This window comes from Vespula pensylvanica, chromosome 7, assembly GCF_014466175.1.
Source record: "Vespula pensylvanica isolate Volc-1 chromosome 7, ASM1446617v1, whole genome shotgun sequence".
Taxonomy (NCBI): domain Eukaryota; kingdom Metazoa; phylum Arthropoda; class Insecta; order Hymenoptera; family Vespidae; genus Vespula; species Vespula pensylvanica.
Window position 1 is genome coordinate 62179 of NC_057691.1, and position 26864 is coordinate 89042.

The following is a 26864-nucleotide window of genomic DNA, read 5'->3' on the forward strand; positions in this document are numbered from 1 at the left end:
ACAGCCAAAGTACTTTTCATTTCACAGAAAATAGAAATAAGAATACAGAAAGAAGGCTATCATTCTATTTCCTTCTAACCGTGGTTACTCAGAATATCCTTTGCGGTCGACGATGGATAAGGATATCTACCTTGAACACTGGACAACCATCTAGTCGACGAGCTAGAAGACTAAGAACTCGATGAAATCTTGACTCGAAACTAGCTTTTCTATTTCTAGCCCTTTCTTGACCTCTCAGTAAAATACTTTGCCTCGGAAGGGCTACCACGAAATATCAGAGGGAAAGTATCGTACTTTTATATACGTAAGAATTGTAAGATTGAATATCGTCCACGTCTTACTCATAGTATAACCAGTTAGATAAGATATAAACACGTGTTACCACTGTTAGCGAAGTTCTTGTTTTTTCTCCAGATATACGTGACTTTATATTGTGTAAAAAAAAAAAAAAGAAAAAATGAGGAAGCTGGAACTTTCCATTTCTATATTTTCTCTTTTAATAATCATTACTTAGATTTTTTTTCATTTTTTTTTAGGTTATGGGTACAAAAGGCGCGACATGTGTGTCGTTTATATCGAAGTGAAAGAATGATAGGGATCGTTATGTGTAGCAATGATGCCGTTGAACGATGAATTGGAGAAGCAACCTCGCCCTACAACATCTTATTCCATCCTTCGCTTCAATAGTCCTAATTAGGTATATAGCGAAGATACGCGTTACGATATTGTACAAGCACCCAACGTGGCCATGAATGGGAACGTTATCTTAACCTCCTTACAATATTTGTCTTTCTAAAATCGGTACGATCGAGAGCCTTACTTATTTATACGATTAGTTGTTTTAAAAACTCTAGATTGTTGGAAAAATTTGAAGAGAAAAAAGAAATACCCATGATCTTCGAAATGTAGATTTTATTTTAGCTATCCTTTCAAAAAATATGTTATTCGTAGAGCATAAGTACAGATGTGTGTGTGTATGTGTATAGTATTTGTACGTATAAGCTACAGTTACATAAGTTGTAGCGAACGTTGGCCTGCATCATCGCTTACGGTCGCCTGAAACATTAATGTGATCCATCGCACTATGTTCCTCGTCCGACAAGGCCATAACGTATATACCTAATATGTACAGTCATAACGTTTCTGTTCACCGAACATTCATTTGAAACAGGTTCTCTTTCGGTATCCTTTGTCAGAAAAAAAAGAAAAAAAAATAATATCTTTTTTAATTGAGTGAGCGTGAAAACTGTTTATGGTTTAATATTTATTAATATCTTTTTTCATCTTTTAACGGAAGGCGATTGAAATTCATTTCCTGTTCTTTTATTTATTTATTTATTTATTTATTTATTTTTTTTTTTTTTTTATCAAGCAACGTAAATCACTATCATCGTTTAATTCAAAAACATGAAGAGTTCTCAAAGACGCTTAGCTTAGAGTTCGTTCGAAAAGTCATTCGGTTCGCGTCGAGCTCAAGCACTTGGCCATTTCTCAACCCTTTCTCAGTTACGTCACGTTAAAAAAGCTATTTGGGGTCAACACCCCGCCGCCGCGACACGTGTAGTACTCTTCGACTCGGTCTCTCTCTTCTCTTTCTTCTTCTCTTCTTCTTCCTCGCAAACGGCAGGCGCCATAACTGCCACCTCCTACTCTAGTATCCCTTCTACGAGACTTGGCTTCCATTGGATCTCTAAGCTCCCTAGATACCACCGTTTGAGGCCACATCGAGGATCCGGGGATCAGTCGATGTCGCGACACTTCCAATCCTTTTCCTTCTTTCAATCTCGCTCCTAACTACTTACGATAAAAAAAAAGATTTCGAAGAATTAATTATGACCATAATATCTTATTACATAAATCTATTCGAAATGTCATATCATTTATGAGTAATCATACGGATCTTTTCTACATCCTAATGAATTTTCTACAAAAGGAAACTCGTTACATTCGTCAGGATGGAACTTTTCCTCTTTTTTTTTGTCAACGGAGAGATTAAAGCAAAGAACATGCCTATTTTTCTTTATACGAGAGAAAAAGAGAGCAAAGAATGCTCGTAACAGAGGAAAATGATACAGCCCTGGCAGTGGGCGCATACGACTGCACATCGAGTTTCTTAGAGTGCGCACACGAGCGTCAAGCTAGAATCAGCACGCTAGAGGCTTGCTAGAGCTAAACGAAGGACACGAACGACAATGACGAGAGAGAAAGAGAGAGGTAGAGAGAGAGAGAGAGAGAGAGAGAGAGAGAGAGAGAGGGAGGGAGAGAAGGAGAAAGAGTCAGAGTCAGAAGAGTCAAATCATCGCGACGGCAGAGCAGCGAGGACGGCGTTAGTGGCAGTGGCGATGGTGGTGACGCTCCCCTTTACCCGGATTCACGTCGTTTACGTGCACGTCTGCACCCCTCCGCCCCGTCTTCCAACGGCAAGCGCGTCGTATCCCTCTCACCGTCTCTACACCCCTTAGCAGCCAAGCTCGAGCTACGCTCTCCGCTCGGTCGCTTCGTCCTCGCTCACTCTCTCTCTCTTTCTCTCTCTCTCTCTCTCTCTCTCTACTTCTCCCTCTCCCCTTTTGCCTTCTCTGTGCTTATATATCTACTGCGTGCTTCATGTGTGTCTTTATATGTATGTGTATCCGACCTCCGAGTCTCTTCCCCTCCCAGCGGCTTTTTTGTCCGTATACGCCTCGTCGTCCATTGCGACGAGCCAGCCTCCAAGCCTTTTTATCAGTCGACCGAAATGATATGCGGGAATTCATCCGCAGCGGAGAGACTAGAGGCTACCCCTCGTGAAACCCGCTGGACAACGCACCGCACCATCCTTGCCTGCGTTTTCCACCTTCCTTGATGCTATATCATTTTATTTTATCCTTCATATATATATATATATATATATATAATATATCTGTAGCGAATCGAGTCTGAAATTTAGAAAAATAAGATAAAGTGCTATTATATTTCCGAAATCATTTTAATTTTTAAATTAATTTCAAGGGATATTCAGCCTCCTTGTCATAATTTGCATTATGTACATAGTTTCACCATTAGGTTATCGATTTTTAGACTGACGAATGATCGAAAATGGAAAAGCTAAAATTGAAATTTCATCTGCGCATTTAAGCACGCATGTCGGGGTAAACGTGTCAAGGTGCCGATAGACGTAGCGACGCGACGAATCCGTCGCGAGATATAGTAGCGAGGATGGACTAAGGCGAAGGAAAAGGAGAAAGCATGGAGGAAGAAGCAGGACGGCAAGACGCACGCCCGACAATGACGACGACGTACGATTCAAAGTGCCCGCGAACGGAAAGATCAGGCAGGTTCGCGCGTCATTCTATCCGAATTATGAACTTTAAACGGAAGAAATAGTCAAGCTTCTTTCTCTATTTCTTCTCTCTTTTTGTTATATCTATTTGATTCTCCTTCACCTTCTTTCGTCATTACATTCGTCTGTTTACGATTTCGTTAACAGGAAAATATAAGAGGATGTAATCTGCTCGTGTCCTGAATTAGCTTGAATGATATAAGATGACCTAATTGATTGAAAATTTCTTGCTTGACGATTTTCGTTATCGACAATAAAAAATGTTTATTTTGTAAAACTTAGAGAGTGGTAGAACAGATACGATTTATATACTCTCACAGGTTCGTTAAAATCTATAAAAAAAATTCAAACGATTATATCGTATTTCATGGAGTATGATAATAAATACATTTATCGCATTATGTGTCGTTCTAACAGTTCGTAACAATCTATTTTCTAATTACAGTTTTATTCGTAATTTTGTTCGTAATGGAAATAAACTTTATTCTCTGTATCTCATTTCTTTCTCGCAATTTATCTACTTTTCTCGCACTTTTGTGTCGCTAGACGCAAATGAGGTTGGTAATTGTATACCCTACGTTTCAGTCGCACTGAGAAAACGATCTCGAAACGAAAAAGAGTTTCTATCTCTCTCTCTTTCTCTCTTTCTCCCTCGCTCATACGGTAACAGCACATCCGCGCGGAGGATATTGCGCAGACGCGCGTATCGTACATACGCACGCGCGCGTCCTACTAGCGGACGCGCCTACTCTCTCATATCTAGTCGCCCTTCTTCCTCGTTTCTCTTTTTCTCACTTCCTTTCCAGGATGAAAATCTTTCTACTTAGACTAATTAGCAACTTTTATTCGATAGAAATACGTTTGCATGAGAATCCTTTTTTGAATTTGATAACTCGCCCTATTGTTATCTTGTTACATAATAATGGATATTATCAGGAGAGTCCCTAAAAAATGATAAAGTTCACTGATCGAGAGAGAGAGAGAGAGAAAGAAAGAATCTTAGAATAGACCATAAGGGTTACGACCCTCCTAAAACAGCATTTTCAATACTACGATAAACTTCTCCCTTTTCGAACGATTACATTTCGTTCTGAATTTAGCGACGTTTTTTTACATTTTTCTTTTTCTCCCTCCCTCTTTCTCTCTGTTGACTAATGTTCGTAGTCATCCAACGATAAATGCCTCCGCGATGAAACGGAGCGTAGAGCGAAACGGCTCAAATTTCTTTCGGAACATGTCCAATGATCGATCGTGAATCGAGCTCGAATAGAAAATAAATTATTTGATAATACTCGCCGACGATCTTAGAAATAGAATCTGTGATAAAGTTAATAAATACGTTTTTGCATGACGACAGTGTAATATATAGAATAAACGTACGTGATAAATCATCGAAACCACATGTTTACTCCTTCTTCCTTAAACATAACCTCGAACATTGAAAATAATTTAACATATGTTTTTGATGAAAGAGCATCCTAAGTCAACTCAAACGATAGAAGACATTATAAAGCAAATCGTGGGATTTACAAGATATCGGCCGCGAAAGGGTAACGATATCGCAATGAAACGGAGCATACGATGACGCAGACGAGAGGAGAGAAGGGGGAGAGCGCGTGAAAGAGCGGAGAAGTTTGGTTACGAGCGTGAGAACAAAGGGGGCGAAAATAAGCGCCCCTTTTGGAGGGCGATCAAGGGTGCGAGGGAGCGAAGGAAAGGGGCCGACGTGGCGAAGACACATACATAGACTCGGGAGGAAGAGACATAGACAAGTCCGTCGAGCGGGACGGTCGAGAGAGATAGTGGCGTGAGAGAGAGAGAGAGAGAGAGAGAGAGAGAGAGAGAGAGAGAGAAAGGCAAGAGCGCGACGTGAAGGTGGTGGAAGAGGGGTACGTCGGCGATACGCGTAGTCGCGCGCGCAGGATAGCGCGAAGGCATCGAGGGTGCGGTGGAGAGAGACACGATGAAGGATGGAGAGCGGTTGGGGAGGACGAGGGGATGCAGGGTGGGGGAGATAGAGGGGGCGTCTCCGTCGCGTCGACGACGAGCCGAAGAGGGTGGAGTGGGGTGCAGAGAAAGAGAGGTGCGGAGGTAGAATTGTTGAATGTTGCTTGTCTCTCTCTCTTTCTATGAATCTATCTTTCTCTTTCTGTTCCTCCGTCCGTTCGACTTCGGTGGTCGGTCGAAAGAGGGCGCTCAAGAGGGCGGCGGGTGTTATCCAAGCGGTATGACGATGACAACGATGACAACGAGGACGATAACAATGACGACGATGACGATGACGACGACGACGACGACGACGACGACGACGACGACGACGACGCTGACGCCGACGCCGACGACGACGACGACAACGACAACGACGATGACGACGACAACGACGACGACGACGACGACGACGACGCTGAAGCAGTGAAGGGTACCAAGAACGGAAGGCACGGCCGTGGCGCTATGCGGGCGTAGGCGAGGTTCCGTGACGGCCGTTCGGTGGCGCAGCAGGAATTCCCCAGCACGGGAGGCGCGTACCGGGTTGGTCGATTAGGTGGTATGTGTGTGGCTCTCTCCCTCTCTGTCCATCGGTCGGTCCGGTCGTCGGACCGTCTTTCTCTGTCTCTCTCTCTAGCACGCTCTTTCTCCTCCCTGGTACTCCCTATCGGTGGACGCGCGGGCGCGCGCTTGCGCCTGTGTGCGCGTCGTGCGCGTATCTGCCCCGAGTCCGCGCCTCGACTTGCTGACATGGCGTCCTAGCGCTGCACGGGCCAAGTCGCACGTCCTCGGTGGAGAGGCTCTCAACCCCGTCGTCGTCGTCGTCGTCGTCGTCGTCATCGCTGCCGTCGTCGTCGAATCGAGTGCATCTCGAGGATGCCAAGGTAAGTCGACGTACCTTCATCGTTCGCCGCGTACATTCCTACGAACCTTCCGATACGACGAGCCGTGTACGCACAACGGATTCCTCGAAAAAGAAGCGAAACGCCACCGCGGCAGCAACGGCGACGACGACCAACGTCGAATCGTCGTTCGTTCGGGTGTCATCGGGAATAACCGGGCGGTGTCGATATGCTGAAAAATACATCATCTCGCGCTTTCGACTCGACTATGATCGAGAGGGTCGTTGCCATCAGACGACAGTCCTTTCTAGCCGAATCGATACTTTGCTCTCTCTTTCTCTCTTTCTTTCTCTTCTATCTCTTGTAGGGGGCGAGACACGATCGGACGACTCCTTGCCGCTTCATCCCTTTTTCGCCCTACTTTTACCCCCTCCTCTTCTCCTCGTTTCGTTTTCTCCATTCCTCTCTTCCTCCCTTTTCATCCAGCTCTCTCTTTTCCTCTCCCCCTCCCCCTCCCTCCCTCCCCCTCTCTCTATTTCTCTCCTTCTCTATGGCACACTCGAGCAGGATGCTATTTTCTTACGATTCCGCAAGTCTACCTTCGCTGTGCCAACCTCGCTTATATTCGTCGACGTATACGCATGCGCACTCCTCGTTTGCGATCGCGCGTGGCACCGAAGGGTTAATTTCGAAAGAAAAAGAAAAGAAATAGTATGAAGAAGATTATTGTGGGGACAGAGGGTGCAAAGGGTAGAAACAGGCAAAAGGAATTAGAAAAAAAGAGAAAACGAGTGAGAAAAGGGAAGGGAAAAGAGAAAAGAGAGCGTAAACACAGGGCGGAAAAGAGGTTAGTTTCGCGCTTCTTAGAAAAGGATCATTGAACGAGTCAAGGCGGGCGTGTGTGCGAAAGAGAGAGAGGGAAAGGGTACTACGTGGCTTATCGAGGCGCATCGACAGCAACGTGCATCGACGTGGATTTTCACTCGGTACCGAGAGAGGGTTGCGTAAATCTTTTCCTCTCCCCGTTCTCTTCGCCCCCTTATCACTGTTTCTCCCTCCCTCTATCATCCTTCCTCCTCTCCTTTCGTCGTGTAACATACACGGAGGAAGAGAGAGAGAGAGAGAGAGAGAGAGAGAGAGAGAGAGAGAGAGAGAGAGAGAGAAACACATAACATATACTCAGCAGGCAGTGAACAGCACGCACGCACGCACGCACGCACGCACGGCGTCGTACAGTGTGGCACGGTTGGTATATGGTGCCGTCCATAGGCGCCGATACGCCCCAGGGTGTCCAGCGAGCCTTGCCTCTTTTCGACTTCGTTCGACTCTTTTCGAGTCGAGCCACCGAGTGGAGCCGAATCACTACGAACTGTACCGAATCGTACCGAAGGAAAGTCGAGTCGAATCGTGCCGAGTCGGTAGGACTCGAGTTGAATCGTGTCGTCGTTGTCGTCGTCGTCGTCGTCGTCGTCGTCGTCGTCGTCATCGTCATCAGTTCGTCCTCCCTCCCCTTCTTGAACCCGCTTACCCGTCCGCCGTCCATCCTCCCTCTAGTGTTCATTGAGCCACACACGCTCGCTAGTTATATGAGCTCGCGGTTGAGTCCTCCTTCGTGGGAGAACGTCGTTATCGCGCTTCTCTTTCTATCTCGTTCTTCTCTTTCTCTCTCTTTCGTTGCTGCTACCCTTTTCTCTGATTACGCATCTTTTCGCAAAGAGAGTAAAACATCGTGCCACGCGGTTTCTCTCTATCCGTCCATCTTATTCGCTTGTCCTTCTAGCGCTCACCTCTTATATCCCCTACCACTAACATATCACCACAACACCGTCCATAACAGGTGAGTCGACTTCGAATCTTCTTCGTGTCGTCGTGCCTTACACCATCATACATATTCCTGCTTATCTGAAAGTTGTGCCTCGAACGTTTGTTATTGTGGTGAAAAAGGAAAGAAAAAGAGTCGAAGTTGTGTGATATGTGCCAATACGAGGATGTCGTCGTTCGTGACGACGATCAAAGTGTTGTTTGCTTGTGATGGACGGACAAAAAAGTGAGCCAAAAAGGCAGCCGAGAAACAAGGTACGTAGTGTGACGTCCCTCCCATATTCCTGTTTGTCGTCTCTCTCTCTCTATATATATATATATATATTTCTCTATCTCTGTCTATATCTCTCCTTCTCTCTCATATTTTGTTTTCGTTTTTGATCATCGGAAATTATAAATTCGTAATAATCAAATGACGGATAATCGCGCGTGTTTGCAACGTGTACCGACTGTTCACATCTGGAGCGTAGGAGAAAGAGAGAAAAGTGAGTGTGTGCGCTATGTATATGAAGGAGGAGTGTAGTCAGGATGAAGAGTCCAAATCTTCGATAATATCTGCTATAAAAGTCACGAGGACGAGTATTTTGTCATCGAAGGCGTGGTTCGTTTAGGGAATCTCGATATCATCGTTTTATCTTTTCGACATAATTTTCGTTGTTGTGTGAATATTTCTGCTAGATTTTTATTAGTTTCTTCTTCTTTCTTTTCTCCTTCTCTCTTCTCTTTCTCTCCTTCTCTCTCTGTCTCCGTCGCTCCCCCACTCTCTTTTTTTTGCTTCTTTTATTTCAAAACTTTTTTCCCTACGTTGCTGAAATTATCACGTGACACTACGTCCATATCGGTTAAATATCTTGTCTTCGCGTAAATGATGATTCGTTTTGAAATAATTCAAACAGGGAATTCAAAATTGAAGGATAAAAAAGAAAAAAAGAGGAAACGATCTTCAGCGTCGATTCTCGAGAATATTGGTTATCTCTAGGAGGGATTCGCCTTATCTTTTATAGATACGCATATAAGTACGCGACCGCGTGGTGATCAGGCATGGCTTCGTGCGAGTTCTTCTAACCTACCAAAGTACAAAACGCACGTCGTAAGAGATTAGATTTGTTCCACTTTTCCATGATTGCATACCATCCGGTGGGGTGCACGCTTTCACATTATTCAGAATTTTCTCGTGAATCTTCCGTCTCTCGATAGCCAATTAGTCGAACCAAATTTTTGTTATACATGTACACGCGCGCGCGCTCGCCACACACACGTACACGTCTTTATTCTCCTTTGCGTTGGCTTCTCGTAGTTTCAACAAAGGGAGTGGGACTAGTTTACCTACGCGTAGCAAGAGTGCTTGTAGTGACCACGTGGTCTGACGAATAACACGTCACACACCTTATTTTCATCTTACGCGAGTTCTCTCTTTCTCTTTTCCCCTCTCCTCTCCGTTCCTCTCAAACCACTCTCACATGCTTGATAATCGTACCGTATATACGCCCTTCTTCTCGATGAACGATCTATGTAAATATCTACGCTCTCGATACGCACGTGTATCGTTAGTGCCTTCGAAAGTTTCGAATTCATTATGATCGCGATAAGCAGATAAGTTAATGGGCTTCTTTCGAGTTAAATATATTCTAACCTATTTGCAAGTATGCGTCCGATTACATTTATACAATTAAAAGTGTATTCTTATTAATATTTTTTCGTTTTCCTTCTTTTTCTTTTATGAAAGAAAATTTTTCAATGAAAATACGTCATTTGTTTCAACTCTAATAGACATTTATAGAGCAATTGATGATATCGACTCTTCCACAGTAACAATAAAATTGTTAATACTTGTATCGCACCGTTATGCGTTACGTACCTTAGTAGCGGTACTCGGTAATTCGACAGACAGCGGTGAAATGGTGGTGGCACGATAATGCGTCTTCTCGGTTTCAAACCCAACGGTACGCAAGTCATTTTTTACCTAATTTTTTTCTCCAAGATAGAGAACGTGCGGTCTATATCCAAGAGAGAATACTCTTATTATGCTAGTTGCGCTAATCTCGCATAAACGTGACTTTCATAGAGTTACATGGCTTTTGATTAGAGTTCCTGCAATATATTTTCTTCCTTTTGTGCGTGACAAAATTATTGTTGATTTATAAATAATATGTTGCGCGTCTATATATGTGATCGAACGGAGATACAAAAGGAAAAAATAGAGATTTGAGAAGATTTAAGAAAAGAGAGTTATGTTCGCATCTTTTTTCTTTCTTTTTCTTCTTTGATTAAATTAGTTTCTTGGTTCGTCGATTAAATGCTAGTATATTTTTCGCAACGCGTTGGTAGTATATATTATATTATGTCGGAACGTTCGTAAAGAAGGATATATAAATGTTACGTATTTTTCTGCAGGTTCCCGGTTAAAGGAAGCGTAACGATTTTATCGCAGTACTTGAGAAAGGGATTGTAACGTGTCGATTATGATACAGTAACAACGAATATAACCAAGTACCCACGAGAAAATTCTTCGGCTTGCTAAAAGATAATATTATAGTTAAAAATATATATGATATAGTTAAAAATTTTAACTATAATGATAGATTTCGATATAAAAAAATAGCAATCGATCGATTCGAATTTTCCGCTTTAACAAGGCCACGTGACTGTTTGCTTATTACCGCGGGAAATTCGAAAAGAGCGAATCGACTTTTTATAGATCACTTCATAAAAAGCACAGTATGCTCTTAGCGCCACACAACGGACAGTCTGGCGTTAAAAGAGGTGAGGCTTCTCCTTCACTTACCATCGCTCTTCGTCTATTCCGACTGTATACATAGAGCTATATATATGTTTAGCGAATTCCTGTTTGTAGAGTTAGATAAGTGCGTTATTAGATTCTTTCACGCATTTTACAAAAAATCTTTTCGAAAATGAGCTAAATATTAATATATATGAACATGCATGTATCGGTCAAGGTACATGTGTGTGCTGAAAGATAAAACGCGAGAAACTTACGCGTTTATGGTGATTTTAAATGCGCGCCTCGTGTAACGGCGATGATGATGCACACTATATCCCCTCCACGAATTGGTTTTATTGTGCGTGCAAGCTTCTATAACTGCGTGTTTGCAATAATATATGCGTTTATAACGTATATGCAATACACGCGCGCGCGCACCTCTCTCTCTCTCTCTCTCTCTCTCTCTCTTTATCCTTCTGTCGAAGGAATATCGGTCTTTGACCGCGATTTATACTTTTGCTTCGTCAACGATATGTTTAGGTATCCGTTTTGCTTGAATATACCGTTAAAGGTACACCAAAATCATGTTTCTCATTCTTCCGATGATCGGCAGTCTTAATGGCCAATAGTGGACGGATGGGATTCCGTTAGTAGGGATACCGTAAATGATGGTAATTAAAAGCGTAATGTAGGACGAGTCACGACGGCACTTAAAGCATACTTTGTCATTATCTTTCGACTATCCCTTTAACAATGTATTTTTACATAGTTTACTATATTATTACTTTAAAAGAATGTTTTCTTTTTCTCTCGAATCACGAATAATATTGATCGATTATTATTCCTTAACGTCCAAAGTCTTTTTCTCGATCCGGCCTACTTGCTTTCCGAGTTTCTTTCTAAATCGAACCACGGTGGTGATCATTCGGAACGGAATGGAACGACCTTCGATTAACGTAGCAAAGAGAACGTGTGTTGAACGACGATACGCCTTCCTGTCGACAGAACGCGTTTTATACTATCTTTTGATACCCCTACTGATAGAATTTTCGTAAATATGTTTCGCGCGTGTTTGTATATATATGTATGTATATATATATATATATATTGTGTATATATATATGTATATATATTATAGGTTATACGAGGAGAATATTCAATTTCTCAAGGATATGTATACTCTCTCGATCTGTCGTTAATTAACCTCTCAAAGAAAATAATAGCAGCAAGGAGAAGGCAGGCACGTCGAGAATAGGATAAGGAGGAGGAGGAGGAGGAGGAGGAGGAGGAGGAGGAGGAGAGTAACCCTGGTGGAATCAGACACGCGCACACATATAAATCCGCTTCTCTCAATGCTACCAACTATATAAACCGTTTGATTCTTCCTTCGTTAATAACACACCCGCATTAATACAACATCGAGCGGATGAAGGTTCACACGGTGCATTCGTACTAACACAGCCACTGCTGTCTTCCGTGCCGTCTGAAAAATCCTGTCGGAGGTATTAAGAGGTTAGAAAAGAGAAAGATAGAGGAAGAGTGATTCACGTTCGAATAAATTCTGTAGACTTTCTGAGAATATTATAATACTTTTTGAAATATTGCGTTCAGGATATAACGGTCTCCTTCTCTTCCTCTCTTTTTTTCTCTCTTTATACGGGGAATTTCATCCAACACTTTGTCATGTAGGGACATATATATTTACTAAACTCGAATACACATTAAAGCAATAAGGGGATTACTGATAAGATATAACCACAATATTACACGACTGGTAGTCATGTTGAAAAGAAGGTGGTGGGACTAGTGGGTCGAAGGAGTTGTTGCTTGGATCGTATATCCTAACAACATTGTATCGCTTTTATTGCAATGGTTGTCTAAAGAAAGGAACACGTATACTAGTGCAAGCAAAGTTGTACGACACCCGAGAGTAATCGAATGAAAAGGGAAACGTTTTGAAATTCCATTGGATGAGTGACTCGTCGTCGTCGTTGCCTATCAAAGATCGTTCGTGATTGGTCGGCGAAAATCGGCCGCACTCTCGAATGTTCGATGGGGAAAAAAAGCAGGGTGGACGCCAATGCGAACGTGGTATGAGGCCGAATGTCGTCGTCGCGTCGCCGGAAGGGTAGTGGTCGTCGCGAGAGTGCGACGAAGAGGAGTTGGGAGGGGGAGGGGGAGGGGGAGGGGGAGGAGGCGTAGTAGTGGTGTAGTAGTAGTGTAGCAGTAGTAATGCCGGTGCTGCTAGTGTGCAGTTGGTGGTGGTATGGTGAAGGAGGGAAACGAGTAGTCGAGGGGCAGAGGGAGGGAGATGGGTTACAGGCTGACGGAAAGAAAATGGCCGACCTGACCTGTCGATGAGTGCACGCACTCGTGCGTGTCAGTGCGCGCCTCCTCTTCTTAAGTGTCCAGTGCGTATGCGCAGAAACGTATTTCCCGAGGGCCGCTAAAAGTTCGCGTTTTTAAAAAGTACTCCTTTAATGTTGAACGCTTTTGAATTTTGCGGGATTCTTACGTCTCTATATATTCTTACATATATTCTTACGTACGTTTCATCGATCGTACAATTTTTTTCAACGAAAGCGTTTTGCACGTACCAATATCAGTTTTTACTGATTGAATATGTTTTCTTTATTTATTACCCTCGTTTCAATATGGCGGACGAAACTATAGTAAAAAGGAACCAATACTCTGTGAGATCAAAACGAATAAACGGTTAAATATCGATTCCTCGGTAAAGGATAGAGCACGTAATGCGTTTGTAATCGCGAACGAGGTGCCAGTTAAAATTTTTATCTCGAAAGATGGAAGGAGAGAGAGGGGGCGGGAGGGTAGGAGAGGGACGGACGACAGAGTTTAGCGCCTTGTGGACTTTGAAAACGAATCGGAAATGTCGTTCGTCGCTCCGGGAGGATTCTAAAATGTGGGACATGCGCGCCTTCTTCATGGCCATGTTCTCCCTTCTCCCCCCCCTCTCTCTCTCTCTCTTCGCCGTGAAATCTTCCGTTAACTTTGTACCTGGAGCTCCCTGATGGTTAACGGATCGGCCCATACCTGTATTTCGCGTCGACTCGTAAGCGGTTACATCCCCTCCTTCTCTTCTCCCCCTTCTTCTTTTCCTTCCCCACCCATTCTTGCTACATCTCCACCCTCTTATCCTTTCTCGTCCTCAGACTTCGCTTACTTCTCTGTCTGCTGTCTCTGCTCTGCTCTGTTCACACACACACACACGTACGCACGCACGCACGCACGCACGCTTCTCTATCTCTTTTTTTTTATCCACAATGACGAACAGCCGTCACCTTGTTATTTACTTGACTTTATGCTGTACACACGAGAAACAGATGGACAGCTGCTTCGTTATCGCTTTTACTCGACTCGCATTGATTTGCCTTCAAATTATCTGTACATAGGAATGTTTTAAAATTGGCACGACCACGCCCTCGATTCGAGGAACGATATTTCTTTTCCGCGTGATGTTAAGGATATGGTAAGAATAGCGAACGCGTTTTTCTTTTACCCCGTTTCGAGATGTTCCTTAAAGTCTTTCAAATTTTTCGTGTATCCTCCGCGTCGTTATGGATTCTGGCATAGACGAAAAATCGATCGGCATACGTCCAACAAGATATATTTGATGATTCTGCGTTTCGCTGTAAGAACCTCTTGCATATGCCATTAGATTTGTTACCGAATTTTAGACTCTGTTTATTCCTGGAACATTTGTAAAATAATCTCGAAATTTATTGAAAACGTAGACTTTTTTATTTTCGACGACTATTTGGCGGAGATTTATCTGAAAAGCTGTTAATTTTTCGGTTTATAAGCAAGAAAAAAGCATTCTCATATTTTTCTTAGAAAATCTAATGCTAAGACCGAAATAATATTCCTCTATGTTTCTTTCGTTCTCTCCCTCTCTCTCTCTCTCTGTGTCGCGTCGCACACACTACTACTACTATTATTACTACTATTACTACACTATTATTACGACACTACTACTATTACTACATTACTATTACGACACTACTACACTACTATTATTACTATTACTACTATCATTACATTACTACTACACTACTACTATTCTACATTACTACATTACTTCTACTACTATCATTACATTACTACTATTATTATTACACAATTATTATTACACTACTACAACTACTATTATTACTATTATTACTACACAACTATTACTACGCTACTACTATTACTACTATTCTACACTACTATTCTACACAACTATTACTACGCTACTACTATTACTACTACTACTACTATTCTACACAACTATTACTACGCTACTACTATTATTACTACTACTACTATTCTACACAACTATTACTACGCTACTACTATTACTACTACTACTGCACAACTATTACTACACTACACTACTATTACTACACTACACTACTACTACTTCTAAACCGACGACACATTCACGTATGTCCATGATCGAATGTATTTCCTTCTCCGGACTACGAGCGGTCGAATTGTTGATCCGAACACGCATCCTCGTGTTGTCCCCCATCCCACTACGCTCTCCCATCTCTCGTGGGAGGAGGAGGTGCGGCGACGAGGAAGAGATATTCGACCGCGATCCACGCTCATGCTTGTTTCGAAACGTTGTCTTCTTTCTTGCGTATCGTAAGAGAAAAAAAAACAAGTCGAAGTATCACGATCCTCATTTTTTCTTCTCTATCTTCTCTTTCCTTTCCTACGAACAACGATTGATGTATTCCATAAGAATAGAAAATCTTAAGGAATTAGAAAAATAATTTTATCATCTGTGACGCCATTTTGAATCGCTAGAATTTTCTTTCAAAGCAGTTTTCCTTTATTTAAATTTGCGCATTCACATTGTTTCAAATTTTATATATTTTAATAATGTTGATATTTCAATTGTTATTTGTAGGATCTATAATTTTGTTTGACATATGTTAAGAAAATTTATATATTATACTTTACGTATGTACTTTAACCCAATAAGCGAAGACAAAAGTTATAATATAAAGTGGCTATAATTGTCTTTTTCTCTTTTTAGGCTACGTCTCATTTTTCAGCTCGTATCGATCGAGTCGTAAACATTAAGAAAAGGTTGTGTTGTTCCATGCCCAACTACCCTCTATACATATACATATATCGTTCGGCCTTCGATTATTATCGATGCTCTCTCTCTTTCTGTTTTACTATTTCTCTCTCTCTCTCCCCCCCTCCTCCGTCTCTGACGAAGTCCCGGGATTTTATTGAAATTTTCCACTCGATAGTCTCATCGGTGATACATAAACGAATGGCAGCCGAAGCGAACGGAAATCGATTGACGAACAGCTCTCTTTCCGTCGATTCGACGAATCCACGAGACGTGATAAACGGTAAACAAAGTGGAAAAGAGATGTATTTTGTGAAAGACGTCCTCTTCCTAACATCACAACTATTATCGGTATTGTCATTATCATCGAGTTACGCAGGCGCAGCTATATCTTCCTTATTCTCTCTATCTCTCGACACTCGATTGCCCTCGAGCTTCGAGCCTGAAATTCGGTCGATCGATGGAGCAACCCTACTTCGAGGACCAAGTTGTGTGTATGTGTGTGTGTGTGTGTGTGTGTGTGTGCGCGCGCGCGCGCGCGCGCGTGTACGTAGTATGTATGTTTCCAACACGCGTACTAGTTTTTCTCGTCCTCACTGTCTACGATCTCTCTCTCTTTTCTCTCTCTCTCTCACTGACTCACTCACTCACTCTTTTTCTCACTTCTTTGCCGTTCTTATCGTCTTAACACTTCGTACTTTGCTCAGAGTTTTTTTATTTATTTATTCGCATTATCACGAGTCTAGTTAAAAGCTCATAGACATTAACCAAAAAATCACTATATAAGTATGAAATGAAAATATTTGTTCGATCGGTAAAATCGTTTTTCTTGATAGCACAATCGAATAATCAATGATAGTTCTTTCCTTCGTTATCGACCGTTCGACTCTATTCGTAAGAAAGAGAAGAAAAAAGATTCGTCGCTCAGTGACGTACGTTACACGTGCTGTTATTAGGATTCTCGGCAGAAATTTCGAACGCGCCTTCATCCTTGAACGATGATTCAGCGAAATACCTCGGAAAAGAGATACCGATACGTGTCTACTGTATCTTTATCTTTCATTCGACAATACCAAACAGTCGCTCGTATATGATCTATTGAAAAGTTGCGAAATTTAACCTAACCTCACTTTTCTCACAATATATAATATACATGTGTGTGTGTGTGTGTGTATCTTATTTATGTACATATGTATATAAAGCGTATATAATTTCGAGAAATAAAAATTCGTCGAAAAAAAGAGAGTTCACTTAGAAAACGACTTTGTCTATCTTTGTCAAAGTTACGAGTGCTACTTGTAACATTAAAATTCATGAAATAAATTTCCATTGCGGGGTAGTTCGAAGTCGAGGTATAGATAAATATATACGTATATGGATGATATCGGAAATTCCGAAAGGCAATGCATAGTAGAGCCAGTTAGTACGGTGTCGTGAGTATATGCGGAAGTGGTGGCGCAGAAGGATTGTGGCAGGGAGTGGGGGAAATCTTAAAGAATCGAAGGGAAGAAACGAGGGTGGAGAGGGAAGTAACAACCGAGGGGCTAGCGAATCGAGCATTTTAGTTTCTTGAAACGTAGAAGCACTGGCAGTAATAGCAGCACCAGCACTAGCATCAGCAGCAGTAGCAGCACCAGCGGCATGGAACGGTATTCGACATAGCAGCAGCAGCAGCAGTAGCAGTGCAGTGTACATTGTCGTTGTCCGCTGTTTCTACGAGTCTCTTTCTCTTCTTCTTTCCTTCTCCTTTTCCCAGCGTGACTCTGCCGCTGCTGGTGTCGATTACGCAACGAGCGCGGTGGCCGTGAGAGGAGTGAGTTGCACGCATACGCACTCGCGTATACACACACATATATACACACGTATGCCCTCGCGATATAAAGTTCGGGCTCGAGCGTGGCGCGCATGCGCGTGAGCGTTTAAGAGAGAAAGAGAGAAATACAACGATGCACGTGCGTCGCGCGAGCAACAGGATTCTCGTGCCATGCGCTCGCCAACCTCTACGTCTCGCGGAACTCTATTTTTCTCGCTGCTGGTAAGAACAAAAATATACCATCTCTCTCTCTCTCTCTCTCTCTCTCTCTATTTCTTTCTTTTTCTTTTCCTTCTCCTTTTTTCTTGGAAAGTCTTTTTGTCTTTTTTGTGGAATGACAAAATATCGGATGTTATTTGCTCTGCTTCTACTCTTCTTTTTCAGTTAAATTGTTCTCTCTCTCTCTCTCTCTCTCTCTCTCTCTCTCTCTCTCTCTCTCTCTCTCTCTCTCTCTCTCTCTGTAGTAGCGGTCTGAGAGAGAGAGAAAATGGAGACGATTTGTAGAACAGAAAATCTCGTCATATCGTCGTAGGCGCATACAGCTTGTTAACGCGACGGTGTTGTAAGAGCAGGAAAACCGCATACCGCGCCCCTAATTCCCGCCTACGTTGATGCTAACCTCCACAACGGACTCTTGAGATTATCGGTTCCTGTTCCTTTAATATATACGAACAGGAAGTTAGTCAATTGTTTCTTGAATTTCCCCCGCCATCTTTCTTAAAACATTATATCGAGAGTTTTGTCATCTACCTTTTGTTTTTTCTCTCTTTATTTGTCTTCTTTTCCTTTTACGATACAAGCACGCTTCTTTTCCTAGAAATATCATTTAATTAGCCAATGGCGAATAATGGAATACGCTGTCATTGTCGAGGGTGGTAAAGTCATCTCGTAAAACCATCAGAGATATACATCTTCGCGAATTACATGTTGAAAGGAGAGTAAAAGATAGAGATAGGGGGGGTGGGGGATAGGGAGCACCTGGTTGCATTGCACATTTTCGCAGAATATATAACGTTTGTTTGCACTTGTGACAAGCGACCTTCACTCTTTTTTCACTGCCATCGTCGAAATAATGTGTAACATTTTAACATCATGAAACATATATAATTAACATCAAACGAAAATCCGAGTACATTTTCGAATAAAGAATAAGGGTAGGAAGATTAAGAATCATCTTTCCTCAATATGTGAAAGTTGGTATGTTTAACATAAGGAAGGCGATGCATAGCGATGTGCTATTCACCGTGAAAACCGTGGAATCGGCAAGGTCGTTCAAGGTCGCACGTTTAAGGTCACACTTCGCTAGTGCGAATCGCGCTCGCGCGAGCACATGATCCTTGCACACACCCAAATGTATAAGTATAAATGCGTGCGTAAATGCATGCGGGCGAAATTAGTAAAGCACTACCTAGGCATCGATCTGAATATGCGTAGAAATGCTATTGATTCACTCAGTCGACCTCTCCTTCCCGTTTCATACGTTTCATCAGCTTACTGCTGTTATGTTGCTGCGCTGAAAAGGTGCTCTTCAACTTGTTAGTTCCCTATTTTTCTATTTCATCTTTTTCTATATTTTTAGTTTTGTTTATTGTGTCAGCCATTGATATAATACCATCATACATCTTTTATTTTATTCTTCGTGCCATTTTGTTTTCTCCCAACTAAAGACCAAGTATGCATTCTATGTATTCTTGGTCTTTCATTTTTAAAGTCATATAACGGAATTCGAAAGATATCTAATGTGGTCACGTGATCAGAGTTCATCTTTTTAAATATGGCGTCAAATATATACCGTTTCTTCTTCTTTTCTTACCAACGATCAAAGAATGTGTACTTTCGTCTCTTCTTCCTTGTGAAGGGACCTATTTTGTTACTTGCTTTGTCTCTTTTCTTATTCTCCTTGCCTTTCATATCTCTTCATTCGATCGTATCGTACGATCGAAATCAACCGAAGGGTGTTTCCTTCGAGAGATATATATATCAGATGCATAAAGTATGTCTATCGTGTCATCCTATAACACTGTTGTCGTTTCAGAATATCAATGAAGAGGTCAAGAAACTAACCTAAATCTTTGCATATCGATATATATATTTGTTATTGTTGTCAAACAATAATCCAAATGGTAAGAAAGAGTTTGAGGACTTTTAGTTTGACATTTGGAAACTCTTTCAGCTGTGTTGTATGGTGCGTCTTTCGAAAATTCCCCTCGAGAGGATCATAGAAAGTCATCCTTTGCCACGCCTTCGCAGTCTTGGCGGAACGAACGTTGCATACGTGACCATGATTGGGTCGGTGAAGGGGTGAGGAGAGAATTACATAAAAGGCACGAACCGAGCGAGTCGCCTATTCGCTCTGCCTACGTTTTCCAGGGTCGTACACCCACGTTCATACCTCGTACACATCGTCGTCTCCTCGGGGACTTACGCGCATGATTATGCACGCAGCCGTTATCGTCGTACCATGTGTATATAGAAAGCAGACTTGTTGATCGATTACAACATAAGAAAAAAAAAAAAAAAGAGAAAAAAAAGAAAAGAAAAAGAATATTTCATCTTCATTTTGATATGCATTGCGTTAAGTGTCCTTAACATTCCGTACAAAGTATCAAGGAATAATACTTAATCTGTAAAATAGGGTGAATCAGTCGCATGTCTATAAGCGACACGTACTACTCGTCGTTTGGGTTCCTTCCAAGGTGACGATAAGAAAAGTAGGCTAACTTATGTAACGCTAGAGTACGTTCACCCGTTTCAAAATTGAATAGTTTCTCTTAACGGATTGATCGTTGTTCGCAATGACGTTCTCTTTTTCTAAGGGCTCGATGATAAAGGTTAATTTTTTATATATTTCAGGTCGCGAGGGGATACGGCATGATATATCGTGGCCGATGAAGAAGAGAATACGAATACGAGTGAGAGAAAGAGCGAGTGGCTTCGTCGAGGAAGGCGAGAAGAATCGACGACGAGGCGGCAGCAGCAGCAGCAGCAGCAACAGCAGCAGCAGCAGCAGTAGCAGCAGCAGCAGCAGCAGCAGCAGCAGCGACACAAGCAACAAAATCAACACCAGGTCTGATGTTAGCGGATATTAACGGTAACCTGGCGGACCTGAGAAGCGAAGCGATGGCGTCGCAGAGATTTTGTCTGCGTTGGAACAACCATCAGAGTAATTTACTCTCCGTTTTTGATCAATTGCTTCATGACGAATCATTCGTGGACGTTACACTGGCCGTCGAGGGTCAGCTGCTTAGGGCGCATAAAATGGTCTTATCGGCGTGCAGTCCTTACTTTCAGGTAAGAAACGAAAGAGAAAGATTAGATTCAAAAAAAAAAAAAAAAAAAAAAAACAAACAAGAATATAATAGAAAATAAAGTAAACAAATTGGAGGAGAAGGAAACTTAAAAACGACGTATATGGTTTTCAGGCCCTATTCGTTGGTCATCCCGACAAGCACCCGATAGTCATTCTCAAGGACGTTCCATATGTGGACATGCGAAGTCTTCTAGACTTCATGTATCGTGGTGAAGTGAGCGTCGATCAGGATAGATTAACCGCCTTTCTGAGGGTCGCTGAGTCTCTAAGGATAAAGGGCCTGACCGAAGTGAACGAGGACAAGTGCGATTTGCCCAGCATCACGTCATCACTTCTTGGCAATCAAAACACAATACCTCCTCCACCTCCGAACCTTCACCGAATAAACCAAATCGGACCTCATCATCATGTATCCCAAAAAAGGTTCCATCATATGTCGAATCATCCGCTTCTTGGTTCAGCGTTAACAGCGCCAAAGAGGAAAAGGGGTAGGCCGAGGAAGTTGAGCGGCTCCTCGGACACGCCAATTGGCGAGGCTAGTACCGGGCAAGACCTACAATCTTGCTCGAGTACCGACCTCGTACAAGGTTCACCCGAGATGATGGAGATGAAGATGGGCATCGATTTCCAGAGTGAGACAACTGGCAATAATAGGAGTGGTTCTTCGACCGGTAGTAACAATGTCAACAGCAACAACATCGGTAATTCGGCCTCGGCGTCGGCCAATTTGGCTGCCAGTTCGTTGTCATCTGCGAGAAAGGATGAACCAACAGAAAATGGTACAGAGACTCATGAATCGTTAACGCCTAGAGTTAAAAGAGAACCAGAACCAACGCCCAGTACTTCTGCGCAAGGTTAGTCAGCTCGTATTGCATATGTGTTTGTAAAATACGATGAATCGTATAATTAATGTTATTCGTTCTATACAAATTCAAGGAATTAAAGTTTATATGTATAACTTATTGATTTCTTTTTTTTTTTTTAATTTTATTTTAGCCTCAGAAGAAACCTTCGCGCGGCCGCATAGTAGACAAGGGAGCGAAAGTTTCAAACAAGGTAAGAGTTCAACAAATTCGGCTTACGTGATTAACAAAATAGTTGCGTGCGTCCTAACGCCAAATCGCTGTTAACGTTGTTTAATCCTAGGCGGGCGCAACTTAACGGCTTTTCTAATAATAATATGCCGTGTGGACGAAAATCGTCGTTGATCATTTAATTTCGTTATCGTGCCATTCTTACGACACGAGATATAAATAATCTATGTCCTGTTGCGATTCTCGTCCGCGTCTTGCTCAACCTTTGATCGTGCATTAAACGAATGATTAAGATACGCCATATGATTAGCGAAAATATCAAGATAACGTTTTCCCGATCAATTATACTATATAATTAGAAATGATGTACCTTATCTATAACGTTATACGTTTATGCGCCGTTTGTTTTTCTTTTTGCGTACGATAAAAGAAAAAAAACGTGACAACAAATCGAAAGTACTTTTTGCATGGTATGCATTGTACGATAATGTCACGATGATTAATATAAAAAAGGAAATTATTTTTCTTATCCTTTTTTTGTATATTTTGTTTTTAAATATAAATATATATATATATATATATGTATATATATATATATATTTACGTTTCCCTGTCTTTTCGACAAAAGTACAACAAACAAAACGTAATGTTTTCCACTTTTGGTTTGTACAAAAGTCGAGAGACACATCGAACCAGATTGATCAAACGCTTTTGTGTCGTCTGAAGCTTTCCTTTTTTGATTAGAAATGTTTCGCCGAAACGATCTGTCAAATTCGGACGACATTGACAAAATCGTGAATATTATATTACGACTATCTCGTACGATTCGTCGAGGTCGATCGACGACAATTTTAAAAAAGAGGAAGACATGTTATTTTACAAACAGCCTTCTTTATACGACCAAGAAAAATAATTGATTAAACGAGGAGCGATGTGGATGACGATTTAACTGTCGTCGTTCTTTCTTTTTTCTTTTACGAAACAACGCTTACGGTGTTGTATTATATCGGAGAGAAGGATCACGTGTATATTTAAGTTTAATAATAAAGATTATACACATATATAATATATATATATTTATATATGTAATATATATATATTTATATATTTATATATCTATATACGGTGGCGGATGGACGACAAACTGCTATACGATGTGCTAATTGATTTAACTTTTCAGAATTTCATCTGTTAACTTCATCTTGCTTCTCTTCTGCGCGACTGCAACGAGCCACGATGCAGTATCGCAGCGAGAACTATACCTGGAAGGCTCTTAATAAAATAGACATAACGAATATATACGTATAAGTAGGAAAAACGGAAAAAAAGAAAAAAACACGAAAACAAAAATGAAAAAAGAACAAACAAACAAACAAGCAAACAAACAAAAACGTATAAATCCTCGTAAAAGCGCTCACTCGAAATAGATATCGGTGAAATCGGGAGACGTAACGTCGCCGGAGGATTTTCGTTGATACTCGTTAATGAAGAATACCTTAAAAAAAAAAAAAAAAAAAAAAAAAAAAAAAAAAAAAAAAAAAAAAAAAAAAAAAAAAAAAAGTAAAAGGAAAATTTTCTCGTTCGTTCGTTCGTTCGTTCGTTCGCGCCTGTCTGTGCATTTCGAGAATGAAAAAAGTGCGGGGAATACGAACGTAAACCTTGGAATCATTTACATGCGCGCGCGCACGACGGCTAATTTCGCGTTTAAAAAAAAAGAAAAAGAAGATAGAAAAGAATCTTCCTTTTCGACGCACAATCTGCCGCGGCGTAGAGATCTCTTGTTAAAAAAGATCTTTTTAAAGAAGTACGATTGCGTGTAGTGTTTCTTTGTGGGATTTTAGAAAATTAGAACGATTTTAGAAAACGAAATATAGAGAAAAAGAGAAAAGAGAGAGGGAGGGATGGAGGGAAAGCGGGAGAGAGAGAGAGAGAGAGAGAGAGAGAGAGAGAGAGAGAGAGAGAGAGAGAGAGAGAGAGATCAAAAGCAAGAAAATGAAATATCTGTCGTATTTAGGGAATTTCGAATGAGATGATACATAAATACATTCGACTTGCATTAGACGTTCAAAGAATTGGCAAGGATGATGAAAAATCTCATAAAAACATGATCCCATGAATTGTCGCCCCCAAACGAGCAAACGATAAAACATATACGTAATGGCCGCATCAATCGGTTTTACCATTTTTGCTATTCTCTTTTTCCTCGTTCTGATACAATCTTACTCACGCACTTTTTTCTCGACTCGCTTTGACGATCATTCTCAAACTCGCGTTTGTAAAATATTTTTTTTTATCGTCGTATCTTTTGAACGTATTGTGCAAGTCAATCGAACAAATTTTTTAAGAGAATGTTTTGTGTAATTGTATGTATGTGTTATTGTACGAAATTCGAAAGAATGCGAGAGAGAGAGAGAGAGAGAGAGAGAGAGAGAGAGAGAGAGAGAGAGAGAGAGAGAGAATGTAACTTTCTGTATATGTGGAGGGGGGCGGGTTCGCGTAAATGCGTAAATGTGCGAAAAAGAGGAAATTGTCGTCTCGTTGAATTCGTAGATAATTTTCCCGCAATAATGGCGGGACTTTAGAGTAAATTTTCGGATGTGCTACCAAATACATGAGACTCCCTTTTGAATGTTGTAGCCTCCATAAATCGAACCCACCATCCACCGAGAACATATTATACCCACGTAATGTATAATCGGCCAATGAGCAGCGCCTTGTTCTTTTTCTTTCTATTTTTTCGTTTTAATTTTTTCTTATTTATTTATTTATTTATTTATTTATTCATCTATCTTTTTATTTTAATTCTTTAATTTTATTTTCTGACTTTTCGTTTCTTCATTCTTGATTTCTATTTTTAAAAATTTCATCCATTCGTTATCTCTTTTCATCTTTCATTTTTTTTTGCTTCTTCTCCTTCGTCTCTCTCTCTCTCTCTCTCTCTCTCTCTCTCACTCTCTCTCACTCTCTCACTCTCCTCCTTATTTGCTGTGCCTTTTCTTTATTCTTCTTCTTTGTATTCTTTTTATTTATTTTTTTTTTTTGTATCTTTTTCTCACCACAGATGCTATGTATTCCTCGTTTCTCGTTCACACTCGCGACCATCTTTCGCGCCAAATTCTTCTCAACGATCTTCCGACTATTTTTACTAGCTTTCTCGATCACCCGATCTACTGTACGCTACTCCCGCACGAATAATGAGAAACGCTTCGCTGCCATTGGCCACTGGTAAAAGGAGGGGGTGGAGCCAGCTTTTAGCGGTGCTTACTTTTTTCTAATATCTTTATTTCATTAAACGCTGGTTAATTTCTTTACATCCGTTTGTTGCGAAAGAGTAAAACAAAAAAGAGTAAATAAATAAATACGAAATAATAAAAGAATGTCATGAGAAAATAAGGAAAGATTCGCGTGCGATTGACACGCGACGAGGGAGGAGAATGAGAAGAGAATTTAAACGAAAAAAAGTACATGTATAGATATACTAAAAAATGAATTGTTATATATATATATATATATATATGTATGTATGTATGTATGTATGTATGTATATATATATATATACAAACGGACGACGAACGTCGACGGGTTTTGTCGCTTCCGCCTTCTCTTGCGTTCTCGTTGCCTGAATATTTAACGGCAGAAGAATAAAGCGGAATAATATGAAGGAGTGAGTGCACAGGAAGAGAGAAAGAAAGAAAGAAGGGAAAAAAGAAGATAGAGTTAGATAGTTAGATAAGTAGGTAAATTTATAGATGAAGTTAGGTAGTTAGGTGAATAGGCGTATGGTTGAAATATTGTATAGATAGATAGATAGAGATAAATAGATAGATAAACGACGAATGAAAATGGGAAGGGAAAGAATACGATCAACGTGTTGTACGTGTATACCTCCGGACAACAATGAAATTTAAACAAAATAAAAATTACAATGGAAGAAAAAACAAAAAATAAACAAATGAACTAAAAAATCGAAAGAACGAGAAAAAGCAGAAAGAAAGAGAGAAAGAGAGAGAAAGAGAGAGAGAGAGAGAGAGAGAGAGTCGTGAAATCAAAAGTGCGACGTACGTTGTTTTTTTTAATCTATCGTCAATAAAAAAAGAATTTATAAACGCAGGCGCGCGCGCGAGCAACAGTGTGCTTCGAAGATGATCAAGAATCGCTCAGTAGTGTGACCGTGAACGTGTTGCTTTGTTCTCTTAACGCAGGTGAGTTGAGATTATCTGAGTCACCGTTTGAATTTACAAGAGATTAATCTTTTGTGCGGGGGAAGCGTGGGAACTTAGGGAGGCCAGCCGCTTAAACGAAAAACGTTTTCTTTTTTGTAAAATACGAAAAACAAAAAAAAAAAATTCAAAAGAATCGTTTCAAAAATGCCAGAATAAATAAGTTGATGAAAAGAGAAAGCCAAGTAAATATCCATAACATAAAAGAAAATAAAGAAACTTTACGCATATATTATTTATAATAATATATGAAACCGAAAGCGGAATGTACGAAAATTAGAAATCGTACTTTTTTCTCTCAAGCGTCCTCGATCTCGATGGATCGTGTCTTCCCGTAGAGATGGATTACGGAATGGACAAGACAAGACAGAACTGGACAGGACGAACAAATTCTCACGCGTCGTACGCAAGATTCTCTAAGGAAAGATCGTGCATAGACGTGTTTCGTTGTATATATTATTGCAATACATATACGTAGATCATTTAATCGTTAACGATAATAGTAGAATAGCAGAAAGTAGTTGAAACACATTCGTACGTATGCGCGCAAATTTTTCGTTTGCTCTCCTACGTGCGTCGTGTGTGTGCTTATGTGTGTATGTGAAGAAATCTACGGACCGAAGTCGCATCGGTATTTCTATATTTTTTCTATGATTTAAAAAAAGAACAAATCAAGTAGGTCGAAAAATTAACGCTCTATTTGCA

General features: G+C 41.0%; 1 protein-coding gene and 2 long non-coding RNA genes across 11 annotated transcripts in view; 2 read left to right on the forward strand and 1 right to left on the reverse strand.

Annotated features, from left to right (window-relative positions):
• Window positions 1–1318: 1318 nt before the first annotated feature.
• On the reverse strand, window positions 1319–6645 carry LOC122630553. The gene is made up of 2 exons (XR_006327510.1): window positions 6204–6645; window positions 1319–2915 (listed from the first exon to the last, which is right to left on the reverse strand). It is a non-coding gene; the product is annotated as an uncharacterized LOC122630553 (long non-coding RNA).
• On the forward strand, window positions 2095–3737 carry LOC122630554. 2 transcript variants are annotated; one of them, XR_006327511.1, is made up of 3 exons: window positions 2095–2214; window positions 3116–3314; window positions 3467–3736. It is a non-coding gene; the product is annotated as an uncharacterized LOC122630554 (long non-coding RNA). The 2 variants fall into 2 exon arrangements; XR_006327512.1 differs by having other exon boundaries at window positions 2141–2214; window positions 3058–3314; window positions 3467–3737.
• Window positions 5695–26864, forward strand: part of LOC122630548 (protein tramtrack, beta isoform) — a 43118-nt gene continuing 21948 nt past the window's right edge. For 2 of the 8 annotated variants that reach the window (XR_006327509.1, XM_043815148.1), the window contains exons 1-4: window positions 5699–6189; window positions 20449–20886; window positions 21018–21759; window positions 21902–21961. Coding sequence is in view for 7 of the 8 variants with exons in the window: in XM_043815148.1 (XP_043671083.1) it covers window positions 20668–20886; window positions 21018–21759; window positions 21902–21961 (1021 nt within the window). In the remaining variant the exon portion in view is untranslated. Of the gene's footprint in view, window positions 6190–7319; window positions 8224–16988; window positions 17596–17639; window positions 17818–20448; window positions 20887–21017; window positions 21760–21901; window positions 21962–26864 lie in introns of those variants that run through there. The other 6 variants (XM_043815145.1, XM_043815149.1, XM_043815143.1 and 3 more) reach the window with 6 other exon arrangements.